Here is a 24994-nt window from a genome sequence, read left to right on the forward strand (position 1 = left end):
CTTTTTTTGTCTCATTTTTTTGGCCTCTTTTTTTTCGTCTCTTTTTTTGTCTCATTTTTTGGTCTTTTTTTGTCTCATTTTTTTGGCCTCTTTTTTTTCGTCTCATTTTTTTGTCTCATTTTTTTGGCCTCTTTTTTTCGTCTCATTTTTTTGTCTCATTTTTTTGGCATCTTTTTTCCGTCTCATTTTTTTGGCATCTTTTTTTGTCTTTTTTTTCTCATTTTTTTTGTCTTTTTTTTCTCATTTTTTTTGTCTCTTTTTTGTCTCTTTTTTGTGTCTCATTTTTTTGGCCTCTTTTTTTTCGTCTCATTTTTTTGTCTCATTTTTTTGGCCTCTTTTTTTTCGTCTCATTTTTTTGGCATCTTTTTTTGTCTACTTTTCTTTTCATTTTTTTTGTCTTTTTTTTCTCATTTTTTTGGTCTTTTTTTTCTCATTTTTTTGGTCTCTTTTTTTTCGTCATTTTTTTTGTCTCATTTTTTTGGCCTCTTTTTTTTCGTCTCATTTTTTTGTCTCATTTTTTTGGCCTCTTTTTTTTCGTCTCATTTTTTTTGGCCTCTTTTTTTCGTCTCATTTTTTTGTCTCATTTTTTTGGCCTCTTTTTCTCATTTTTTTTCAAATTTTTTTTTTCTCATTTTTTTTGTCTCTTTTTTTTCTAATTTTTTTGGTCTTTTTTTGTCGCATTTTTTGGACAACTTTTTTTTCTCATTTTTTTGTCTCATTTTTTTGTCTCTTTTTCTCATTTTTTTGCTCTTTTTTGTCTCATTTTTTTTGGTCTCTTTTTTTTCTCATTTCTCATTTTTTTGTCTCTTTTTTTGTCTCATTTTTTTGTCTCATTTTTTCTCTTTTTTTGTCTCTTTTTTTGTCTATTTTTCTGGTCTCATTTTTTTTGTCTCATTTTTTTGCTCATTATTTGTCATTTTTTTTGTCTCATTTTGTCTTTTTTTCTAATAAATTCTTTCTTGACGGCTCTTCTTCGTCTGATTTACATGTTTTTTTCAACACATTATGATTTTTATTTTTATTTAATGTTTATTTTTACTTCTGATTTTTTATCCGGTTTTATTTTTTGGACACTTTAGATTTAGACTTTTTTTTAACTTTGACAAAATTTGACTGTTTTTATTAAATATTTTTTATTTCTGATTTTTTATTTAAAGTTTTATGTTTTTGACTTTATTAAAGAAATTCTTCCATGAGGCTTTAAACAGGCGCTCAAACGACTGATTTACGTGTTTTTTGGACATTAGATCTTGACTTTTTCGGCATAATGACAATTTTTATTCAATATTTTTTTATTTTTATGTTTGTTTTATGTTTTGGAAACTTTTTCTTTGACTTTATTTAAGAAACAGGCGCTAAAACGACAGATTTAAGCTTTTTTTAGACATTTATTTTTCGTTTTTCAACCTTTTTTTGGCTCTTTTTCAGGAAACACTGTGACTTTACTAAAAACCAAACGCTGACAGATGACAGATTTCTCTTGTGACTCATTAAATGAACGTGTGACGGAGACGGAGTCGGATTCTTCTGTGTTCTTTAAAAAAACTTTATTACAAATGAACAGAAATTCAGTTTTTACATCTTTACAAGTTTCTCACTAAAGGAAACGTCGCTCTGACGTTTGACAGCAGCGGTCGAGTAAGGGCACATTTAAACGTGTGTAACGGCGCTGAAGGTGCTCAGACAGGAAACCAGTGACGCGCTGACGCAGCAGCAGACGTGGCGTTCTGTCTGAACACGTAAGGCAGAAGTTTGGATTCAGCTTCTTTCACATTTCTCCTCGTGTCACAAATGTCTTCGCACCAACGCAACAAAAAGAGACGTTCAGGAGCGTTGGAGAGACGATGTTCATGTTCACGTCAGCCGTTATAAATAAAGGTTTTCAGCATCTAAAGATCCCAGAAGTGAGTTTGAACGGAGACGTCAGCGGCGAAATCGTCCAAATGTAAGAAAAAGACGCTCCTGACGTCCGTCATTCATCCTCTACACGAACCAGGACACGTAGAAACGATCCAGTGCGGTCTGACAGAGTTCGTGACGCAGTGAAGTTCGTAAACGGGACAAAAGTATTTTAAAGTCCAGTGTTTTTGTTTCTGCGGACGCTTCGAGGCTCCATCGTGCGGCTGAAGCCGGCTCCAGCTCGTGTCACTGTCGTCCTCACACCTTCTTCACCTTTCTAGAAAAAGAAAGAAGTCATTTTTCCTCCTCCTCTCCTCCAGTCACGTGTTCTTCAACAGAACCCGGCGTCCCGTTCAGGCCGCGGCGCCGTCCTCCTCCAGGACTCTGTGGATCCCGTTCCCGGGGACGCCCAGAGCGGCGTGGGCGGTGCCGGTGAGGTCCCTGACGCTGCTGTGCCTGGACTGGCTCTCCAGGCGCTGGGTGGAGCCGTGCCGTGACGGGCTGTCCAGGCGGCTGGTGCTGCAGTGTCGGGACTGGGACGGGTCGTTGAGGCGAGGCATGCTCCCGTAGGGCGGCCGCTCGTCTGCGGCCCGGAAGCTCGAGGCCGTGTATCTGAAAGAGAAACAAACGTCAGGAGCAGGTTCTCTGCGGACGCGTGCAGGACTCAACAGGACAGCGGGACGCCCACCTGCCGTCTCGGGAGCGGTGCAGGCTGCCGTGGTAGCTGCTCATCTTGGAGCGTGCGCTGCGGACCGAGCCGGCCCGACTGGTGCTGGCGCTGGGCGGCTCGTCCAACATGGCCAGGTGGGTGGACGAGGCGTGGGTGGAGGTCCCCTGGGTGGACGTGCCCCGCGACTTCCTCACGATGGGCGTGTTGGGGTCCCGGAGCAGCAGCTGGGCGAAGTCGGGCTCCTGGAGCACCTGTCGGCTCTCGTTGACCATCCTGCTGCAGGAGGGGGAGGGGAGTGAAGGGAGGGAGAGGCGCAGGAGGTCGGGCAGGGAGAGGGGGAAGGTGGAGGGGTGGCGGTAGAAGAGAATGGATGAGTGTGTGGAGCAGGCGGTGGGAGAGGGGGTTAATGCTCTGAGTTTGGAGGGGAGGGGCGTGAGCGCAGAGAAGAGCCTGTGTCACCACCATCTACACACACGGACACTCAAGTATAGACACACACACACACACACACACACCTGTCGTCCGTTTCTTTACAGCAGATTTTTTAGAAAAATCCAAAATCTAAAACAAAGTTGTGTCAGTGAACGCTCCGGTCGCTCGTCGGCTGCGTGAAGAGTGAGGAACAGAAGCTGCATCTGCACCCAAACATACTGTAAAATCCCTCTCTGTGCGTGTGTGTGTGTGCGTGTGTGTGTGTGTGCGTGTGTGTGTGTGTGTTTCCTGTTCCTGTTCGAGTCCGATTTTCAGCGATTCATGGAATAAAAAAGTTGATTGTGACACCGACGACGTCACTGCTGAGACGAGGATCCCGTCACGAGGCTCTGAGCGCGAGGGGACGCCGTGAAAAGGTCGACTCAGTGTCGCGTCAGTAAACTTGTTTTTATTTGTAAATATTAAAATATTTTGTTTTAAAAAGTGAGAAAAAAGTTTCTGGAAACGACTCAAACTGAACTTTTGCAGCTGAGACGAGAAAAAAAGTCAGAACATTTGTTTTTTATTCATGTTTTCACAATATTCTCTGATCAGTTTATTCATAAATTCATATTTAATTAATATAAAGTTATGATTTTAAACTGTCTGCAGAGGTTTTACACCAGAAACAGGTGAAGAAGGTCTTTTCTTCGTCACTGCGCGGAGACGAAACGCTCTGAGTTCAAAACACTGCAGCAAAACTGGAGTGAGAAACATTTTAAAAGAGGTTTGATGCTAAAATCTGAAGCACGGCGGTTTAAACCCCGCCCCGTGGCGCGGTGACGCGGTGCCAGGAGCCTGAGAGTAAACAGGAGTGTGTGGATGAAGGACGTACTCTTTGCGTCTCCGGCCGTGGAAGAAGCCGGCCCACTCGAAGCACGTCTTCTTGCTGCCCACCCAGAAGACGGAGGGGACGCCCACGACCAGCATCATCACGTACTTCATCAGGAACAGGGCGAGGTCTGGGCGGCTGGTGCGCTCCACCTGCACACACACACACACACACACACACACACACACGCACAGACACAGTACACACAAACACACACAGGACGTGGGGTTAGTGTTTGGTATGGAGAGACGTGCGTGTGTAGAGACAGAACAGGAAACTACTGCAGCTAATCCGCCCACACACTGTATGACCTGAGGGTAGATGTATGTGTGTGTGTGTGTGTGTGTGTGTGTGTGTGTGTGTGTGTGTGTGTGTGTGTGTGTGTGTGTGTTACATTGCTAATTTTCCGTATTATCTCCAGGAACAAACGCACACACTGCTCCTTCTCCTTACTGTCACAGCTCTGTGGCCCCACCCACACCGCAAGGACCCTGGGTGTGACACCTGACCAGCTACCGCCTTCTGCCATAGCAACAACTCTACAGCTGTCCGCGGAAATACCATCTCCTGCTCCCCTCCTGTCCCTTTGTCTGTCTCTCATATGTGCACACACACACACACACGGGCTCATTATGAGTGGTCCAGGCGGAGAGCTGCGAGGCCCGGCGAGCCACAGAGACTCATTACAGCAGAGAGATAAAAACATCCAGGACGTCACACACTCTGCTGCTGGCTACAGAGTCAAACTCGTGTCGTTTATTAAACTCTGCTGTAAAACGAGTGTTCAGACTGAAACCAAGCTCATGTGGCTTCAGTCAATCACAGGAGTGTGTGTGTGTCAGTGCGTTTTCATGCACATCAGTAACCGGAAAATGCACTTAACCCCGGTTAAGTGAATAATCAGATTATTTAAATTCCCCTCGTAAACATGAAAGTGGAAAATGACGGCGTTGCTCTTCCTCCGGTACAGCAGGTGGCGCTCCAGCAACACACAGCTGCTCTGAACGTGTTGTTTTACCTTTTGACCTTTGTCAAAATCACAAACGGCGACTTTTGGACAGAATTACAACAGAAACAGGTCTTTTTGGTGGTGATGGTCGTTGCCGTGGTGAAATCCTACCTCGGTTTCAAGGGAACGCTCTGTTGTTGCTTCCTGGTTTATTATATTTCCGGGTCAAAAGCCAACGCCGCGGAGTGGGGAGCTTACTGGCGCATACGCAACACCCGATGTTTACATGCACGAATAATCAGGAAGGAGTTCTCTGAGTCTGTTAACAGAGGTACGGTGTTTCCACGGTGTTTTGAGAAACCTGCCCTGATCGGGTTGGTTTTAAAACTGCATGTAAATAACATCAACACACACTGTGCGTTTAGATGCGTGTTTACGTGTGTGTGTGTGTGTGTGTTGTGTTGTGGAGAGGAAGGGTCGAGCATCACTCAGGAGCTGTTCAGCAGAGTGGAGGTCTGAGCCTCAGGGAAGGCTTTCAAAGATAAATATAGCGAAGCACTCGGAGTCGGAGCGTCTCCTGATGCACACTATTGACTTGAGAGTGTGTGTGTGTGTGTGTGTGCTTTCACGACCGTGGTGGAGTGGGAGGTTGCAACTTTCCTTCTACACCTACAGGCATGAGCACAGCTACGGTGCACTCAGCTGTGCACATCTGCTGTAACTGATGTTGGTGCAGCTCGACCCCGCTGACCCCGCTGACCACACACACACACACACACACACACACACACACACACACACACACACACACACACACACACACACACACACACACACACACACACACACACACACACACACACACACACACACACACACACACACACACACACACACACACACACACACACACACACACACACACACACACACACACACACAGGATTACCGCACTGCTCTCTTACACAATACAGTTTTCACGTGACAGATTAAGAGCACTGCAGCTCTCCCCACAACTGGAGCTCCATATCATCGCACATGCGGTGAGTTTAAAGAACTATTACTGCGACAGAAGAAGGAATCTCTGAAAGACCAAGACTTAACACACACACACACACACACACACACACACACACACACACACACACACACACACACACACACACACACACACACACACACACACACACACACACACACACACACACACACACACACACACACACACACACACACACACACACACACACACACACACACACACACACACACACACACACACACAAACACACACACACACACCTGCAACACTGTTCCACTGTCTGCTCTACCACTATCACAGTTCTCTTTGAAGACGCGGCGTGAAAGCGGATGTGCTGAGGCGCACACGGGAGCTGATACCTGAGGAACAGAACAACAGAGCTGTGTGAATTATTCACAGCAGCTCCGTCAGGTGACGCCTGCGTGGGCCGAGGCTGGAGGCCACCTGCTGGAGACGAGCAGCAGCAGACTGTCTCACACAGGACAGGGAGAGTGAGCGTGTGTGTGTGTGTGTGTGTGTGCTGCATGTTTGTTTAAATGCACACAGTGTCTGATCATGTTCAGGACACACACTCTCACTGAGTGCTCTCTAACGTCTCTGTGAGCAGACACATCTGTCCCAGATGTAACCTCCCGCTCGCTCTTCCTGCTGCTTTGCAAAAGTCCTGGTCGTACATTTAATGTCGCGAAGATCTGTTCAAACTGTGACGACCATAAATGCATCTGCATCTCAGCTACTATCACCACGTCCCACCCACCCGTGTGTGTACGGGTTTCTAAAAGGCTCATCTGGGTGTTTCTGGGCTACAGGCTCTCATGACTGCATCAGCACCTCAAAAATGTGATATTGTATATTACACAACGATATCATGTTTGTCTAATAAGTAATACATGTAATTATAATACTGTGGTAAAGGTTAGAGATGCTATTAAAGGTGCTACATGTATGTGGTGCAAACTCATGTCACATTTCCTGTAAATCGCGTTCCCTTCTGTCAAACAGGCGAGTTTTTACTCGTTCTCCATCTCGACCCTGACAGTGAGATGTGAACGGAGGCAAATACGTCTGCAGACGAGTGTAGCTATTATTAACCCATAACAGAGAAACTAAAAATACATATTAAGTTAGAAAATGTTCTGTTTTGTGCCCTCCTCAAACTGTACTGGGAATGATTCGTCCAAACCAGTGCAGGCTGCAAACTCCTAATGGTTCCTGCTGAAATACAATGTGCTGCTTCCTTGCTCCAGTACCTGGTAGGGGCAGGGGATGTGGTAGTCTCTGCACTGCTCCTGGACCCAGGTCGTCTCCCAGATGCCTCGGTAGCTGTTCTCGTAAAGGTAGCAGGCCAGAACGACCAGCAGAGGGACCAGGTAGAGCACGGAGAACACGCCGATGCGGATCATGAACTTCACCAGTTTCTCCTGGTTCTCCTTCTCCAGGGGGATCTCCATGCGCACCCGGTTTAGAGCTGCGATACCCGCCAGCAGCAGCGCCACGCCCACCTGGGATGATGTGACAGAGGGAGGGGGTTTAGGGATTCAGTTACACTTAGTAACAAAGTGTAACAGGGGGACGTATTCACACATCTTATCTTAGCGCTAAGAGTTCAAGGAGCACTGAAAGTGCTTCGTTCAGAGTCATTTCTTCAAACCTATTCAGAGCCTCTGAGACCAACTGTCCCTGAGGAGTGGGAGGGACTCCTGAGATAAGACCAGAGGGCGGGGTCGACCTTGTTGCTATGGATGACATCATGTTCATACTTCTATCCCCACTGTGATTGGCTGAGAGGGATGAGTCCCTATGTGTGGTCTGGAGCAAACAGATGAGAGTTGTACCAACTTTGATCTGTGGTGATGTTTGGTGGTTTTTATTGGTTGGTGATGTGACGGCGTCCCTGACCGACTCTACCACGTTCATAACGCCATCTCCATTCAGATGATACCTTTTTAAAGCTCACTATCATTTCATCTCTTTTCAAAATGCCGACTGCAGCAGCCGCGTTAGCTCCTTCCTCATTTACTCAGTGATTTTCTACATTTAGGAGCTTCTTTAAGCTCTAAAATGCTTTGAGAATTACACTTAACTTAAAAAATTAGGAGTTAAAAGCCCCTTAACTTAAGAGTTACTCCCTAAGTGAGGACCCTTACCGTAGACAGTTTTGTGAATACGGACCCACTCTTAGAGTAAAGACTTTCATTTGTTTAAGCCATGATCAGAGCTCCCATCATGTAGAGGCCTTGAGGCATCACTATTAAACGTTTTGTGTTTTTTACACCATCTCTTGTTCTGTAATACTCATCCTCACCACGACGTCCAGTCCCAGCGGGGCGAGCAGGAACCAGCGCAGGGCCGTTAAGTTGTAAAGCCCCACGAAGCAAACGCCACTGATGCTGTCTCCTTCGATCTTGTTCATGGCGAGCAGGGTGACTGTGAGGACACCAGGGATGCCCCAGGCACAGGCGTGGAAGAGGAGGGCCTTCTTCTCTATCGCCTCGCTGCCCCACTTGGGAACAGCAGCCAGGAACCAGGTGATGGTCAGAATGACCCACCAGACACTGCCGGCCATGGTGAAGAAATACAGCACCATGAAGAGGAGGGTGCAGGCCTGGGGACAGGGAGAGAATGTACAGGTGGAGGATCAACATCGGTTTTTAGAAAAACAGCAACAAACACACAGTGAAGGGAACTGTCCTGACCTTGTTATGGGAGCCTTGGGTCACGGTTGAAGCCCTAAACCTCCCGGGACTCGCTGCGTTACAGGAAACTTTATCCTCCAGCAGGAACCCCAGGAAGAACACCAGGGACACCATCATGTAGCACACGGCGTAGAATATGATCGGACGCTCAGGGTAGCGGAAGCGCGACACGTCGATGAGGAAGGTGAGGAAGGTGAAGAGGGTGGCGGACAGACAGACGATGGACACCACCCCGATGACGTAGCGGGCGAACGTCAGCTCCTCACGGGTGAAGTACATGTTGGGACACGGGGGAGAGCAGTCGCGGATGCCCATGAAGGAGTAGCCGAGGTCGGGGTCAATTTTGAGCTCTCTCGGACACCAGAAGCCATAGTCCCGCTGGACGGCGACGGGGGATTCTGTGGCGTCTGAGCTGGACAGGAGGTCTACGGGACGGGGGTAAGGCTCGTCACAGTCCGGGAACCTAGGAGGAGGATTCAAGGTGTTACAAACTGCCAACACAGCTTTTGAAGAGTGATGAGCTCATTTTCTACCTTCCAGGCAACTGGTGATTACAGATCGTATCAGTGCGGTATAAAGAAAGAACCTGCAGAGACTTGACACTGACACTCTAGAGAGCCGTCTTTATTAAGTTACTGCTTTTAGCAGCTCAACACATCTTTTGCAAATACTCTTTGGGTATTTTTCTTGGCCAGACTTGAACCAGTAATCGGACCACTCAGCTCCTAGGAGGCTATGAAAGCATCTCTCTAATGCAAGGGTGTCAAAGTGATCCAGTAAAGAGTCGCTGTGGCTGCGGGTTTTCTTTCCAACCAAGCAAAAACACACCTGACTCGACTTACTCGATCACCTGAATTGTCTTCACACAGTTGATCTGTTGGACCAGGTTTGTTTTTGATTGGTTGGAATGAAAACCTGCAGCCACAGCGACCCTTTACTGGATCACTTTGACACCCATGCTCTAATGCAAGCCTCTACCAGAGTAAAGTGACCTTTTTCATCCTCACTCCTCCTAATGTTCTGGTCACGGCAGAGTTTTTAAAATCCAGCTTCCAAACCTTGTCTCTAGTTTTACAATGACGCACTGAGCCGAACCCTCTCACCCCTTTAGCATTCCCTGAAAAGCTCTTTCCCAAAACCTCACGGGGTTGGGTTGACTTCACCTCCTTACTGGCTCGACTGCTGCTGCTCAACAGTAAAAGAAGCTGCCCCTCCCTCTCATTACCACAGGAGCAGGGACGTTATGCTGTGTTTGAAAATTGGGAGGAATAAAAAAGGAAGTGAATACATTTTTACAACATATGGGACTCTTCTCTGAGGAACCTGAGACTGTTTCTGAGGAACTGCTCCAAACTATTTCACTTTCCTTTCATGTCTTTTGTTCCGTGTTTCACGTACAGACTTCTTGGCTGGTCAGTAGTGTGTTAGTGTGTGTCTGTGTGCATGTTTGTTATAGGTCAGCGTGGAGCCTGAGGTTGGGTTAACAGGAAAGATAGAATTTTTGTAAAATGCAAACATGGTATTCAGTGTTTTAAACCCAATGTTCGTCTTCAACGTTTCAATCATTTGGTCGAATGGGATGTTTTTGGCGCTGCAGTACTGGGTTGGCCATCTGTGCACTGTTGTTGCTGCTGACGTTTCTAATTGAATGTGTGGTTGACCGAATCAATCATCTGGCTGCAAAACTCATTTACCCTTGAAATAAATGCGATTGTTTAGAAGCCACTTCTCAAAACTCGACGTCAGCGCTCACAAAAGGAGAATCGGCATTGATTACCGATGCAGCAGAGTCGCTCCCGCTGAGATAAATGTTGGACCAACCTGTTGCAATCCATCTCCTGCGGCCAGCTGACACCAAACATGTCCATTAGTTTGTAGCAGTCGCTCTTGGCCTGCAGGCAGAGGCGGCGGCAGGGCAGGGTCATCCGCCCGTACTCAGTACACACCGGGGCGTAGAGCGCGCACAGGAACATCCGGAGCTCCGGAGAGCACTGCAGGTTCACCATGGGATGGAACGGCTGCAGGTGGAGACACACGGGAAGACATTTAGATGTATAGAAAACACACGGGCACCAAATAATCAAAGCGTTTTATTTGAAACAGTTTAGAAAGTTAACACCACAGTCCCGGGTCAGACTCCAGCTTCACACTGAGGGCTGAAGAGAGGCACAAAGAGATCAGTGGAGCATGGCTCTGACAGTTTCTGGAGATGAGTCCGTAAAAACAACTCTGGCCTCGTTCCTAATAATCCTCTCCTCCCCCATGATATCAGGCTCCCCCTTTCCTCTGTCTCCCCTCTCTTCCTCCCCCCGACCTTCAGATAGGAGGGGCACAACAAGCTGGGCAACCCCCACCATTCACACACACAGGGCTGCTGCTGACAGGGCCTTTGTGTTACAGCGCGGACCACGCTGCGACTGACTGACACACTGTGCTAACATGCATACACTCACACTAACTCACACACAAGCCAAAGTACTGACGGAAGTTTATTATGTACATGTGAACACACCCATGAACTAGTGCGATAATGATCTCGCCCATCATATAAGCTGAGCCAAGAGGCGTTGGGAGTGCAGGAAGCGTCTGTTGGGCATGTTGTTAATATGCAAATGCAGAGGGGAGAGTGTGTGTGTGTGTGTGTATATGTGTGTGTATATATACAAATCTATGTGTCCAAGAGCGCATGGTTGTGCGATTCTGTATGCATGAATTTGCATATACCTCTCTGTTGGTGTTTGTGTCACAGAGAGGCCTCGAGCCACACCCAAGTCAGTCAGAGACATGCCCACCCGCCCTCCCCCAAATGTTAAAGACAGAGGTCTGACAGACAGGGACAGGGATGGGGGAGGGAGGAGGAGGAGAGGACAGGACAGGCAGGGGGCAGTTTGTCTTTGTCAGAGGGATAGATATTAAGGAGGACGAGTCACTGTGGGGTTTGTTGAAGAAAGTGTGTTGGGAATATGAAGAGGCTTGCCAAATTTAGCTCTGTGTGTATTTTCATGACGCTTTAAGAGCAAAATAGCTGAATTTGTGCAACGTTCAAAAGCTGCTGCAGTGACGGAGTGAGAGGAGGAGCAGCTGGGGTTGATTATAACGCTGAGAAGTTTATACAAAAACACATACGGCTCAGTTGACACAGATCAGTGCGGATTGGATCTTTTCTGAGCTGCATGTAAGCAGAAACAAAAACAACACATCTGAGCCTCATACCAAGAAACCTCAAGATTGGATTTCGGATTAAAAACAGGTGAAGCCGTTCATTCCCTTAAATCCTACGTGTAATAAAGGCCGACGCGTCTCGCTCTCCTCAGAATGCAGCGATAAATCCTTTTAGGGAAACGGTGATTTTTGCTCTGATCCTCTCAAATATTTGCCACCTGAACTGCATCAGATTTGCACAGACTATTGTAACGCACCATATGTCTACAGCATCCGCACATATCCGTCTTCTGACAGCATGTTTGCCTGCCACCCACATGGGTTGTCTTTATGTAAAAAAGGATTATAATGGGTGTTAGGGTTGGCCCTTGAAGCACGAAGCAGCCACATCCATGCAGCCTTTGTCATCTCCGCGTTCATATCAGTACGGGCAGTGAGGTAATCAGGTTAGTCACTTCCGCTGTGAGGGATCGGGGATGGACGGGTGCTGACGAGGACTCATACTCACACACAGAACCCATAACACGATAAGATTTAGGTGACTTACACAGCCGTCATCACTGCGATCAATCAACCGGTCTGTCGTGTAATTTCTGTGCACACGGAGTCGTCACGTTTCATTGAGCACCGCTGCACGAGGACACACTAACACAAGCACCCGGCGCGTGCTGTGAGACAGAGTTATCTATTAAGCAACGGCTCCTCAGCTGCGCCAGTGATCCACCTTGAAATGGGTCCATTACTGCAGATGTGCACCGTCAATCACACTGTACGGTTTAAGACTTCCAATAGTGTAGGCAGCACACACAGTCGAGGCCACTCTTGGAGTCTTACGGTTCAGATTTCTGTTCATATGTCTTACAAAGAAAAATGACCAGTGTCTCTGTTTTCATTATTGGTTCATTTGCGAAAGCTAGCAACAGTAGAGTCCTGATATTTCTGCTTAATGATTGTCAAAACACTGCTGATTCATTTTCCTTTAATCTATCATCATTTACCATGTGATACAGAGTAAACAAATACATACAAACCAAAACAAATCATGAAAGTTTGAAATAAATTAGACACGTTTAGTGACAAACTGACACCCCCTGAATACCTTCAGACATCACTTTAGTGGCTGAGCGTGATATGATTATTATAAAAACACAATAAGGACTCCTTTTTAAACGAAATATCTTTAGTATATTGTGCTACAGCTACAATCAGGCACACCAGGGTCCACGAAACAGAAAGAAAGGAGAGGATGTTTTTAAACAGTCCCCCCCCCACCTCGTGCCAGTACTGGGCTGTAAGTGTACCGATGACTCCCTGTGACTCCCTTTCCTCTCTGTTGCCAGTGTGCGGTCCTGTGACATGCATTACTTCATCAGTGGTGCCCTGCAAGCGTTGGTTAACCACTCAAACATGATCTAATGCAGCTAAAGTGAGCTTGCATCTTCGCTCTTTCACTCCGCGCTTTGATTCCCGCAGGCTCCACAGAACACAATGTACTGTACTGCACCGCAAACAGAGATGCCACCACAGGGAACGGTTGAATAAATATATAGGCTGCAACGAGGGATCTTCCTATTCATCATGCCTCCCTTTTTCCTATTTTTATACACATCCATCTCCCATCCCTTTGCTACCCCTCCTCCTTCTCTTCAGTTTCTCCATCCGGCCATTTTATTACAGTCCACCATGATGTGAGCCAGCGTGGGCAGCACTGATCCGGGGCTGGATGGACATATGGCTGCTCACTGCTCTACCCACAGTCACCAGCCCAAACACCAACATCTTGAGGCCCTGCGGAGCCTCTTTGCTCTCCGTGGGGATTAGACGTTAATGGCCACACTGGAAACAGCTGGTGAACCACTGTGCCGGGGTTTGTCGTGGCGCTCTCCACCCCAGAGCCGGCTGTGTAAGGAGAATCAAGCATGTAATGCACACCTCTGTCCAATGCTGCAGGCCTGAGGGTGGGTGGTATGCTAATGCAATTTCAGCTTCAGTCCCGCTGCTACAGTCATTACGTATTCATGAGAGTTTGAGAGGGGATTTTTGATCTCTGGAAATGTGGAATAATATACCAAGCTCACACAGATGTGTCAAGTTACTGACGTATACAAAACACAGTGTTCTTCACATCATAATGGACATAAACATTGTTCGATATTATCTAAAATTTATTTCACAATAAACTGTCACAATAAGCCAAGAGGTACGGGGCCCAGGAGTGATTTAAAGCTTAAATGGTTTGAATTAGTACATTTCCTATTAACTGAGGCAATAACGCGCACAATAAAACACTACAGAGCCTCGTATTTCTACAACGCAGCAGTGCCGTGTTCCCCAATTCTTTTTAAAAACAATCTAATTGTTATTTTACCTCTTTCTTATCGGTGAGAAAGAGTCTAACTGACCAAAGAGCTGATCATAATTGTTCACATGTTCGACGTTTGTTGTTTGTTTTGTTTCAAAGGAGAGTTTGGACCCGGAAATCTTATTTTGAAAGGGTGTGACCGGACGGATAGACAAAAGAATAGTTAACAACACAAAAGTCAAGAGATTTGGGAGACAAACCAAAGAAAAACCCTAAAAGTCAGAGCCTGGAACCGCCTGAACAAGAGACTCTGGGTTAAGATTAACGTATGACTAATTCATTCTGCTCAGCAACAAAAAGTTCTCTTGCATAAAGAAAATGCAACACAAGTGACATTCATGTCCGAGACGTTTGCAATGCATCATCATATTAATCATGATAAAAATAATATGCAGTGATAACTCCCTCTTCAACGTCAACACATGTAATTGTCCTGTTTTACTTCTGATGTTGTACAGGGTTGTTAACCAGCAGTGGTGCGACAGCGAGGCGGCACGAACGATACCAGGACCCGCACACAGAAGCAGCTAAATGGGATTGAGCTGTAATCATTTTTTTACTACTGTGACGTGAAAAAGACTAAAGATACAATTCTGCAGTGCGCTGTATGTTACATTTACAGTAAGTAACAGCATTCACCGATCATCTGAGACTGAAACACACTGATCTGAATTCAAAATAAATACTGAAATCTTTCACAGACTGAACCGAGAAGTGGAATATCATTTTAAATAATCTTGATGTTACCACGCAGTTCAGCGTGGGTGTGTAATTACCATGTGAGTTTGCATATATCTGCATATTTTTGCACTAATCTCCAAACTGTCCGCCTTTGAAGAAGCACAAAAAACAACCTTGACCTTTGGTTCACCTCTACGCATTTCTGAGATTACCCGGCGTGTTTTGAATCAGATGCTGTGATATTAAATATTAATGTGGCTCGGTCCAAATGAAGTCATGCGAGGGTGGCTGTGTGTAGCTTCCTAATGCTAACGTAATGAGTTTTTAATGAAGGCTCAGAGATGCTGTGACGATGACAAAGAACCCACCGTGGCCAACTGGTCTGTGTTTTTTCGCTCTTTTAGAAATACCTCCCAGTCACCTCTCTTCCCATCATCCCCCTCTCTCCCTCCTTCAGCCCTTTCCCCCCCCCTTTCTCCTCCTTTCTCCTCCGCTGCCATTTCAATTCTCCAAATTTCCAAGCTCAGCGCCATGGCGACAAGTGATGCATCACCAGGGAGGAGGAGGAGGAGGAGGAAGAGGGAGGAGAGCAGGGTTCGAGGAGGTCAGGGTGCGGGGCGGAGGGGACCACCTCCCGGGAGGCAAGAAAGCCTCTGCTCCCTTTGTTAACAGCACAATTGGGACTGTTTCCTGGGCAACGGGTGAGCCCTGCGCAGGGGGAGGGGGAGGACAAAAGAGATGGGTGAGGGGGGGTCTGAGAGAGTGGGTAAGACAGGGAGAGAGAGGAGAGGAGGGATGGTTCGACCGAGTCAGCCGTGTCATTCACCGCTAAGAAATGTTTGAAAACCTTGTGCTCTGACAGTGTGTAACGTCCACACACACACACATACACATACGGGAACACACACACACACACACACACACACACACAGAAAGGTTGTTGTGGACCAGCAGCTTGCTCTCTGGGAGTGCTTCTTTCAGTCCACTGCCAATAAACACGATGTTGGACATTAAATAAAACAAGAGGCTCCTTTATAGCCTGGGTCACGCTGGGTAGGATTTATCAGACCGTGTGTGTGTGTGTGTGTGTCTGTGTGTCTCTGTGTGTCTGTGTGTGTGTGTGTGTGTTTAGCTGGGGTACATCTTCACTAGCTCACACTATATAAGCATGTTAAATGGTGCACTTTTTAATTCACTGCAGCACATTTTCAGAGAGCTTTATCAGCATTTTAGTGAAACGCTCTCACTTTCTCACACACACACACACACACACACACACCTCACCTCTCCTTTACAAATCCATTCACACAGCATGGGTGGAGTATCTGGGTTATTCTTCACAGCAGCTGTAACATGACACAGTTTATCTGAATGCGTTGTAAACCTGAGAGAAGAGGCTGATTGAACGACGTGAAAGGAGGAAATGAGTGTGAGTGAGAGAGAGCGATTAAAAACAGACCTCTGATTAGTCTTTGTGTCACCGCACGCCCTTCATACCAAACAACGCCACAAATACCACCGAAAACTGAACATTTTAACGACCAATCATGGTCCTTATGCTTCTATTTCTGCGATAGGGACGAAATAGGACTTGTAAAGGCTTGGTTACCATCCTCACTGAACCTCCAACATGCACTTTTCTTTTACTGTGCATCCATTAAAGATGATTTGCTGGCTTGGCTTCACGTAAACAAACCCCTCTTATCAGTCTAATGTAATGAGCATCTCGGTCGGCCCTGACCCTTGCTTTTCCATCTGGCCTTGGAGAAATATTCAAGAGATCCGTTCTTATCACGTCTCCGACCTTTCTGAAAGTCCCCTTCCTCCTGATGGAGTCGTTTCTTTGTCCTGTTCTACATCAGATATGTCATTTTCTCTCCTTTTCCTTTAAACGTGGGCAAATGTTTGCCTGTTACAAGATATCTGTAATAGCATGCTTTGGTCTGACACTGCACAATTAATCACAATATGGACGAATGTAATATGTGTTAAAGGCAAAACGTGTCGACGCAGCGTTGTGAATGAAGCATGCGGTGCTGCACAGACGTCCGGGAGAGAGATGCAGCGATCGGATATCAGCTCCGATATCGACTAAGTAGCTAAGATATTGGAAGAATGAGTCATTTCTTTGTTTCATTAATATCATACACAGCAAGTTAGTAAGACGTTGTTTGTTGGGTTCAGGCAGCTGCTATATTTTATATTACATTTTAAATCTGCAGTGCACTTTACATGGAAGTGTGCTGCTAATGTACACTTAATTTATTAAAAAAATAATATGAAGAACATTCATATCTGTGTTAATTTGTTCCCTTTTTTATAACAAAGCTAAATGTTTATGTTAAGCCTGATGCCTTCACTCACATGGACGGGTCTACAGTTCATATATTCAACAGTAGGATCGGATCGGTATCGGGTCTTGGTCGATACGCTCAGCCAGGTATCAGACTGGAAAAAAACGGGTCGGTGCGTCGTCCCTGTCTAAAAGTCGTATTGTACAGACTTAAGAAAAACATCTTTGTTTGGTACGGATATTTGCAAAATCACACCAAAGTCATTTAAATATACTTTTAAATGAAACTCCCTACTACCCTTCAATACCATGTATGAAAGCACGACTGCAAAATCAGTCAAACATCATCACAATTACATATTTTCCTCTTATCGTGCAGCCCTACTTTGGTCCACAGCTCAGGAAACACGGGTTTAAAGACAACATCAGGACAGTTCTCCTCCACACACAGGAAACGCAAATCTATTCTCTTTCTTATCCACTGCCTTCAGAAAGGAAAGAGCCGTCCTGATGTCCTACTGAACCGAGTCTGCTCCAGAGGCCAACGACAGTTCATACCAGCATCATTGATTCACTATGATGAACCCACGCTGCTTTACATTCACCCTGCAGCTAAAGTATGTATTTATCTCTAAAAAGGGGGATTTCAGCCCGTTTCTTCGTTCTTTTTGTAATGCCAGTCAAATCCGCCACGCTCCCACTTATGTTATGTGAGTGTGGCACAGAAATAGCAGATTCCCAGCCCCGAGGCCGCTGTCCCACTTCAGCTGCGAGGTCATTCGGCGGTCAGCGATGACGGAGAGTGAGGATCAACACTAACAGAAAATCCTGTTTTCACAAATCACCTCGTTATTGTTTGTTTCCCATTAAGACGGCCATGCAACATGTATTTGAGCAATAAAATAACTATTTATCTCTGTGTAAATCCGCTCTGCAGCTCATTCAATCACGTGTCACCATGGTTACACCATACGGTAAAGCGAACCGCACTCCAAAGTAAATATTAGCAGCAAGCCTCACAAAATAAACTTTATAACGATATCATGACAAATTGCAGCCACTTTCCCTAAAAACAAAGACGTTGAAAAGCGAGACGGGAGAAAAGAACCTCAGACAGACACCACTTCAGGGGGTTGAGACAAAAACGGCAAGAGCGGCAGGCGCTGGTTCCCGTCCAGCTCCCAGTTTCTCCACGGTGCGAGGCATTCATCATCATTACCATGGCTATTCAGCGGGCCTAATTCCCTTTAAAATCATCTGTCAATTCTCATTTGGCTGCCCTCGACATCTTATAGGCTTTGAATTCTCCCATGAACTGGATCTAGGGCGAGTTATCTGGAAAACAAGAGCCTAACACAGGCATGGTCCGTTATTTGGAACCTATTGTTGGAACCTACTGGGTTTGGTGTGTTTTCTAAAACCCGACGAGATTTTCTGAGCACTAAAAGAGACTTAATTGTGGATCCGTGACCAATCAAAGTGAACACCGTGCCTCTCTCTCTCTGTTCACTGCAACCTACACGCTGTGATTGGCCGTAAAAAGCTAATCTGGCCTTGAAACAACACTGCACTTGGTTGGTTACAACTTCTGCAATGAGAAAATTGAGAATCAATCAAAAAGACAACGTGGCAGACTGACTAAACCCAGTAGAGGAGAGTGAGCGACAAGACCGTTCTTGTCTTGTGAGTGTGAGCTGCAGGCGAGGCGGGAGCGTTTGCACCTTTCCCCAATGTGAGTGCAGCTGTGGAGCGACGCGATGCGATGCGATGCTGCGTGCTCCCACGGTCGGCCAGGGCATGTTCGGAGGTTACATAACCCGGGGATTTTCACGGCGCACAACTCCTCCCGCCCTCCGTCTTTCTCTTTCACCCGCTCACTGAACGTGTCAGTGCTGAGTACAGCGAAGTGGAGCAGGCGCAGATGGTCGGCACACATCCACATCATGGCTGTGCCGGGCAGAATGGGGTGAATGTCAAAGGGTAGGAGTAATAGAAGGAGCGGGAGACTTTGGCAACATGATACTGAGAGTAGATAAACACACACACACACACACACACAAAGAGTAGTGTTATGGTGCAGTTTGGCCAGTGATTGCTCGATAGATGCAGCTTCCAGAGGGATCAGCCTGAGGGACGGGATTAACTTAACGAGGTGATGCATCTGCTCCGTGATTGTGTGTAAATGCCTAACTCGTCATTTCAAAGAGGATCACGCAGCCACAACAGTCCGATGCTGTGGCTGCTAACTCTATGGATAATGTACACACAATAAAACACGGGCTAAACATTAGAAACTGAGCTTTAATCCGTCGTCTGAACCAAACTAAAACAGTTTGGCATCTCCACTCGATGTGAGGAGTCCCTACATGTTGTGGTAAATCGCTCTGGCTGTCAACACGCCAGACGTGTGGGCTGAAACCGTTTTAGGACAATTTAATAATGCACAGTTCTCGTGGCCCTCAGAGAGAAGTGTTCAAACTTAATTCCCTGCTTAATGTTTTGGTAATACACTCCCAGTCCCTGGAGCGAGAGGAGCCAAATTAAAGTAGGGTAGCACTTTGATATTTCCAGCTCTCAGCACGTACCCAGCTAGTCGTGGTGGAAGCTATCTAGGCTACCGATGTCCATGGGGCACCGCTGCAACAGACACACTGAACCACTTTCAACATGGGAAGGAGACTAATTAACGTATTTTCCAGAGTATAAGTCACAGTTTTAAATCATGGTTTGAGACTTATATATCAAATATAATCTCACGTTTGTTATTTTCACACTGACAGCTGCAAGAAGGTGCTTTATACGTGTGTGCTGCTCCTTTTACTCCTGTACCACTGAACGGGAACAGAAAGACTGAACACAAATGCCCCCAAATAGAAAATGATATTCTGCAGATTACGAGCTGCAAGTGGTGAAATATGCAGCTGGAAACGGTGATGGAGCAGCAGAGAGAAAGTCTGGAGTGAGCGAGAAACTAGTGCGGGGGAAAAGAGAGGATACTTTAACTGCAATAAAGAAAACAACAATCTCAGGCTAAAAGCTCGATGATCACAGCAGAGGAACAAGTTCATAGATGGGTGCTTGAACAACGTGCTGCCCCTCCGCCCCCCCTTGAACGTCAATTACATCTAAGCTAATTGTATTTTGTGAACAGCGTCAGATCCAACAGGAGTCATTGAAGGATCCTTTTCTTACAGAACATCTTTGTCTTTTCAGTAAACAAACTAAACAGCCTCATGTTTTTATCAGAGTGTAAATTCTGTCTCTACATGGTCGCATGTTTCCAACTCTCAGAAAACTCCGACAGCGTTGGAGATTCACTCGTTCAAAGATCGTTTGTTAAATTGTTTGGGAAGAGGCTTCGCTCCTAAAAACGAAAAAACAAAACTGAAACTTCTCAGAGATCCTTTATTATTAAGCTTGAGAACAAAAAACAACTAAAACAGAATTAAACAAACTGAAATTCTTTCATTATTTGTTGATCTTTGATTTAGCTTTGTTCTGGTTCTGTTGGAGAAAATTATTTGGACCTTTTAACATTTATTTAAAGACATGTTCTGATGCTGAGTGTAGCTCATTGTGTGAAACACTGATTTAAACTGAGTTTGCGTTGAGGCTGATTATTGCTGTATAACTGTGATGCTTCTGTCTGCTGATTTTTAACACTGATTCATTTCTCCATGTGGGGATCGACCTTTAATACGAACCCAACCATTAAAGTGATTAAACACCGACTGGCTGCTAACAAAAGAACATTCAGGCGACAACGCTTCAGTGGAAACACAGGAAAACCAGGATTCATTTAGATTTTTTAGTCATTGCTCCCCCCACGCTAAGAAACACTGATGAAATGTCTGTTCTTGGTCTCTGATTCTATAAAATAAAGTTCCCAAAACAAAATGCGTTTTTTTCTTCTTCATTGTGCATTTTTCAGCCGGTGCGACTTATACTCGTAAGCGACTTATAGTCTGGAAAATAGGGTTTACCACAAACGCCTGTCCGGACCTGACAACACATACCTGCAGACAGAAAAGTGTCGGTTCTGTTTGAGGAAATGCAGGTTTTTTTATGTCTGCAGATGTGCCGTAGATTTCATTAGTGTGTGTAACAACAATGGGAGTCACAACGGAGTAAAACAACCAGAGGCACCAGAGGAAAACGCTCTGAAAAGGTCAGACAGGAACAAAGAGGGAGCGATACGGAGAGGGAAAGAGGACAAAACAGGTATTTGTTGTTTTCATGTATTATAAAAACTCTGGATGGAAGAAAACCAGAGGAAAATGCTTAAAAAAGGTCAGAAAGTGGAAAAGAAGCAAAGCACGAAACAGAAAAGGCATAAAAAAAGAGGATGAAATACACAGATTTCCTTAAAAACCTTGTTGTGTTGTCTGGCTAACACTTCTGAATAGCACACAACACGTTGTTAATTAATATCTAAGACAATGGAGCCGACATCCTCTCCGGCTTTGACCGTACGTGACTCAAATATAACATTAAATCCCTCTAAATGTGAATTATTGCAATTTAAATGTGACTCTGATGAGGGAAAAGGCCCATTTGATACAGAAAACATCCAATTTCCGTCTAAAATAAACAGCTTTAATCGACAAATTAGTGTGAAATAATAAAGGTGGCAGCTGTTTATCCATCGCAACTAAGGCATTTTAACTTCCTAGTGCTTTATTGCTCTTTTTTATACTCAAATAAACTTATTTCCCTTCCACTGAACAGGTGTGGCAGAACACAAAGCTGCTGTTTTGGTGCGTCTCACTTTGATTTACATGTGTTTTAAAATGTTTATACGGGACAACAGGGAGAAATCATGACGTCTTATGTTTCTTATTGATCAGCAAAGAAATATCAGTAAATATTGAAATACTTAGTCGTTTACTGTGACTACGTCTAAGGGAAAGTGGGATTTATGCTGTTTTTCTTCTCACTTTAACTGATGATGCAAACACCCGTACTCGCCCTCACGCAACACAACACTTTTTCACATCTTTCACGCGTCGGCGGGGTACTGTACCTCCATGGCGAGGGCGGCAGTCTGCTGGTCGTAGTGGTTCAGGACGTTGGGCATGTAGGTGGAGTTGTACGGCAGCCCCTGGCACATGCGCAGGGTTATGGGCTCACAGGTGAAGAGACTGTGGCTCCCTTCCGCCACATCCATGGGGATGGCGACGCACGCCGTCAGCATGGACACCGACAGCACCCACAGGAGACCCATGATCGGTGCCCGCTGGGGGAGAGAAGAAAGACCCGGGTGCACGGCTGGTTAGGGAAAGAGGTTGAGCCCCGTGAGCATGTGGGAAACGGCAATCACGCGGTTTAAGGGGCGTCCAGGAGTCTCTTCCTCCTCTTCGGCTCACAGAGAAACAGTCTGGGTCGGGCGGAGTCGTCCAACACGCCCATGGTTGAAGCTGGCTGCGTCCATCACGGTGGGGATTGTGGTCAGCAGTGTGTCACCAAACCGCCATCACCCGGGAGATGATGCGGTCCTTTAAGATGCTGCTCGCGCTCCTCCCCCCTCCGCAAACGGCGACGATGCTTTGGAGAAAATAATCGATGGCGACCACCGACGGAGACGATGCTCAGCCAGGGGTCTGGAAAATAAAAGCACATATGTAATTTGGTATCACGTCACCAGGCACCGCCAAAATAAAACACCTGACAACACACAAAAGGTGCATTTAAGAGGTAATTGGTGGCTGTGTAGACGAATAACACGCAATACAACACGCTAGGGGTTAAGAGTAACAGACACAATCACACACAGGGGGAATATCTCAGTCATTGTTTGAATTTAAACATTTATGTGGGGATTTACAGCCTTTATTGTGGTAGTTTATTAAAGTAATTAAGGGTTTGGTGCTGTGAATGGACGCTACAGCTCAGAAACAGTCATTTTTATTTAAAATTGAACCATTTTCCATTAAAAAAGCTGCTAAATGACAGAAACAGCACACACCCGTGACAAGCCAACACCTCTCCATTCACTGACACGACGGAATCACGCACTTTCTTTTCTCACCTGTGTGTGTGTGTGTGTGTGTGTGTCTGTGTGTGTGTGTGTGTGTGTGTGTGTGTGTGTGTGTGTGTGTGTGTGTGTGTGTGTGTGTGTGTGTGTGTGTGTGTGTGTGTGTGTCTGTGTGTGTGTGTGTGTGTGTGTGAAACAAGCCCAGCTGCATTTTAAACGTTAAAAAGGGGAGTCTACCTCACTATTCCGCCCGTAAATGAACCCTACCTCCTGATAAATGAGTGTAAAATACAACTTAACCGTCACGGTGGTTTGCTTCTAACGGACACCGGACAGACCAACGGCTGAATTAAAGGTTCTGTGAAGCGGCGCAGCGGAGACAAAAGATGACGGTTGGTCCATCTTAACGGTTATTAACGGTTAACAGCCCGGGCGGTGACGGTGATAACGGCCCCTGGAAGATGAACCGGTTAAATTGAACGGTAACTTTACCTGAAATGCTGTCGTTAACGGGGTCTCCGCCGCTCCTCGAGCTGCTAACAATGCGGGAATGTGCCCCCTTCAGCCGGCAGATCCCTCCTCTGTCCGCCGCCCCCTCCTCCCTCCCTCCCTCCTCCTCTCTTCCGTCAAGCGCGCGATGTTTTTAAAAATGGCGTCCGGTCAAAACTCTACAAAATAAAAGCCTCCACTATAAAAACGAGCATTATATAAATAAAGAAATATTTTAATAATCACAGGGGAAATTCATTTTGCTATGATATAATATTATACAGCGGAAATCATTATAAAAAACTTTAAAATATCAAAAATGTGCAATAGAACAGATTGTTTATAGTTAAAATCAGTTAAATTAGTGTCAGTAAAGCAATTTCAGTCAAAAGCAACTGGACTCTAACGACGGTCGTAGGGTTCAAAGGGTTCCAGTGACATCATCGGCCTTGTGAGAGGTTAAATACCTGGATCTCACACCAGTTAGTTGGACCAGTCCCAGCCTGGTCCTGGTCCAGTCCCAGCCTGGTCCTGGTCCTGATCCTGGTCCTGGTCAGATGCGTACATGAACTGATGAAGCCTCTTGGATGAGAGGTGAAACGTCTTCCTGACAAAGAACCAAGTCCAGTTGCTTTTGACTGAAATTGCTTTGAGGAGAACGACGACCTGGACACATGAGAACATTCAGAGGCAGTCAGTAAATTAAAGACATTAAACACATTAAACATGAATTTTATATTTGTTTTATATTCATATAGAAGAATTAGAAGAATTCCTTTTATTTATCCCACAAGGGGAATTCAATTTTTTCACTATTTCCATTTCCATTTATGTTAGGACTACATTATTATTATTATTATAAAGTGTGTATGTATCAGAGGTTTTGGGTACCTTTACTTTACTGGAGTATTTATTTTTCAGACGACTTTTTACTTGTACTCTATACATTTTCACGCAATTGTCTGTACCTTCTACTCTAAATTTTATATATATATATATATACAGTATATATATATATGATTTGATTTATGACATGGTATCCAGGAAGAGCAGCCAACCCTTCTCCATCCCTGGCCGTACCTTGAAGATTTTTTTTTTAATTGTTGGACGTAATAACTCTTTTTGAATATGCTGCAAACTCTGTGCACCCGTGTACCACGAGCTTATGACTTTAAAAAACTAAACACCTTCAACATTAACATTTTAATACAACATAATGATCATTATGGCATTTAGAAAAATGTTTTTTAGGGAGGTGGGGTAGTGCACTGAAGGCCCCTGTAAGCATTTGTCCTTAATGGCATTTTTTCCCCTTAAATTACTTTAACTTTTAAAATCAGTCGTTTTGAAACCAGAACTTTTACACTTTTACTTGAGTAAAAAGCTCGAACTGATACCAACCTAGTATCTATACTTCTAGAGTAATGAATTTAAACCCTATGTATATATTAATGACGTTTTTAGGACGACTACT

At 45.4% G+C, this 24994-nt stretch overlaps 1 protein-coding gene across 2 annotated transcripts; it reads right to left on the reverse strand.

Moving 5' to 3' along the window:
* Window positions 1-1636: 1636 nt before the first annotated feature.
* Window positions 1637-23608, reverse strand: fzd3a (frizzled class receptor 3a). Of its 2 annotated transcripts, none has more exons than XM_083934478.1 (9): window positions 23524-23608; window positions 22081-22657; window positions 10381-10577; window positions 8560-9022; window positions 8169-8468; window positions 7114-7365; window positions 3876-4024; window positions 2588-2842; window positions 1637-2511 (listed from the first exon to the last, which is right to left on the reverse strand). In XM_083934478.1, exons 2-9 carry the CDS (start codon window positions 22279-22281, stop codon window positions 2253-2255), a joined length of 2076 nt encoding a protein of 691 aa, XP_083790604.1. In that variant the 5' UTR covers window positions 22282-22657; window positions 23524-23608; the 3' UTR covers window positions 1637-2252. The 2 variants fall into 2 exon arrangements, with proteins under 2 accessions (XP_083790604.1, XP_083790603.1); XM_083934477.1 differs by having other exon boundaries at window positions 2588-2845.
* Window positions 23609-24994: the final 1386 nt, after the last annotated feature.

This window comes from Echiichthys vipera, assembly GCF_963691815.1.
Source record: "Echiichthys vipera genome assembly, chromosome: 19".
Taxonomy (NCBI): Eukaryota; Metazoa; Chordata; class Actinopteri; order Perciformes; family Trachinidae; genus Echiichthys; species Echiichthys vipera.

Coding starts and splice junctions, on each gene's coding strand:
- fzd3a (XM_083934477.1), bottom strand. CDS start 22,281: ATGGGTCTCCTGTGGGTGCTGTCGGTGTCCATGCTGACGGCGTGCGTC. Junction 8,469..8,559: donor CCCAAGGCTCCCATAACAAG/GTCAGGACAGTT, acceptor CCCTGTCCCCAG/GCCTGCACCCTCCTCTTCAT. Junction 2,512..2,587: donor CACCGCTCCCGAGACGGCAG/GTGGGCGTCCCG, acceptor TTTCTCTTTCAG/ATACACGGCCTCGAGCTTCC.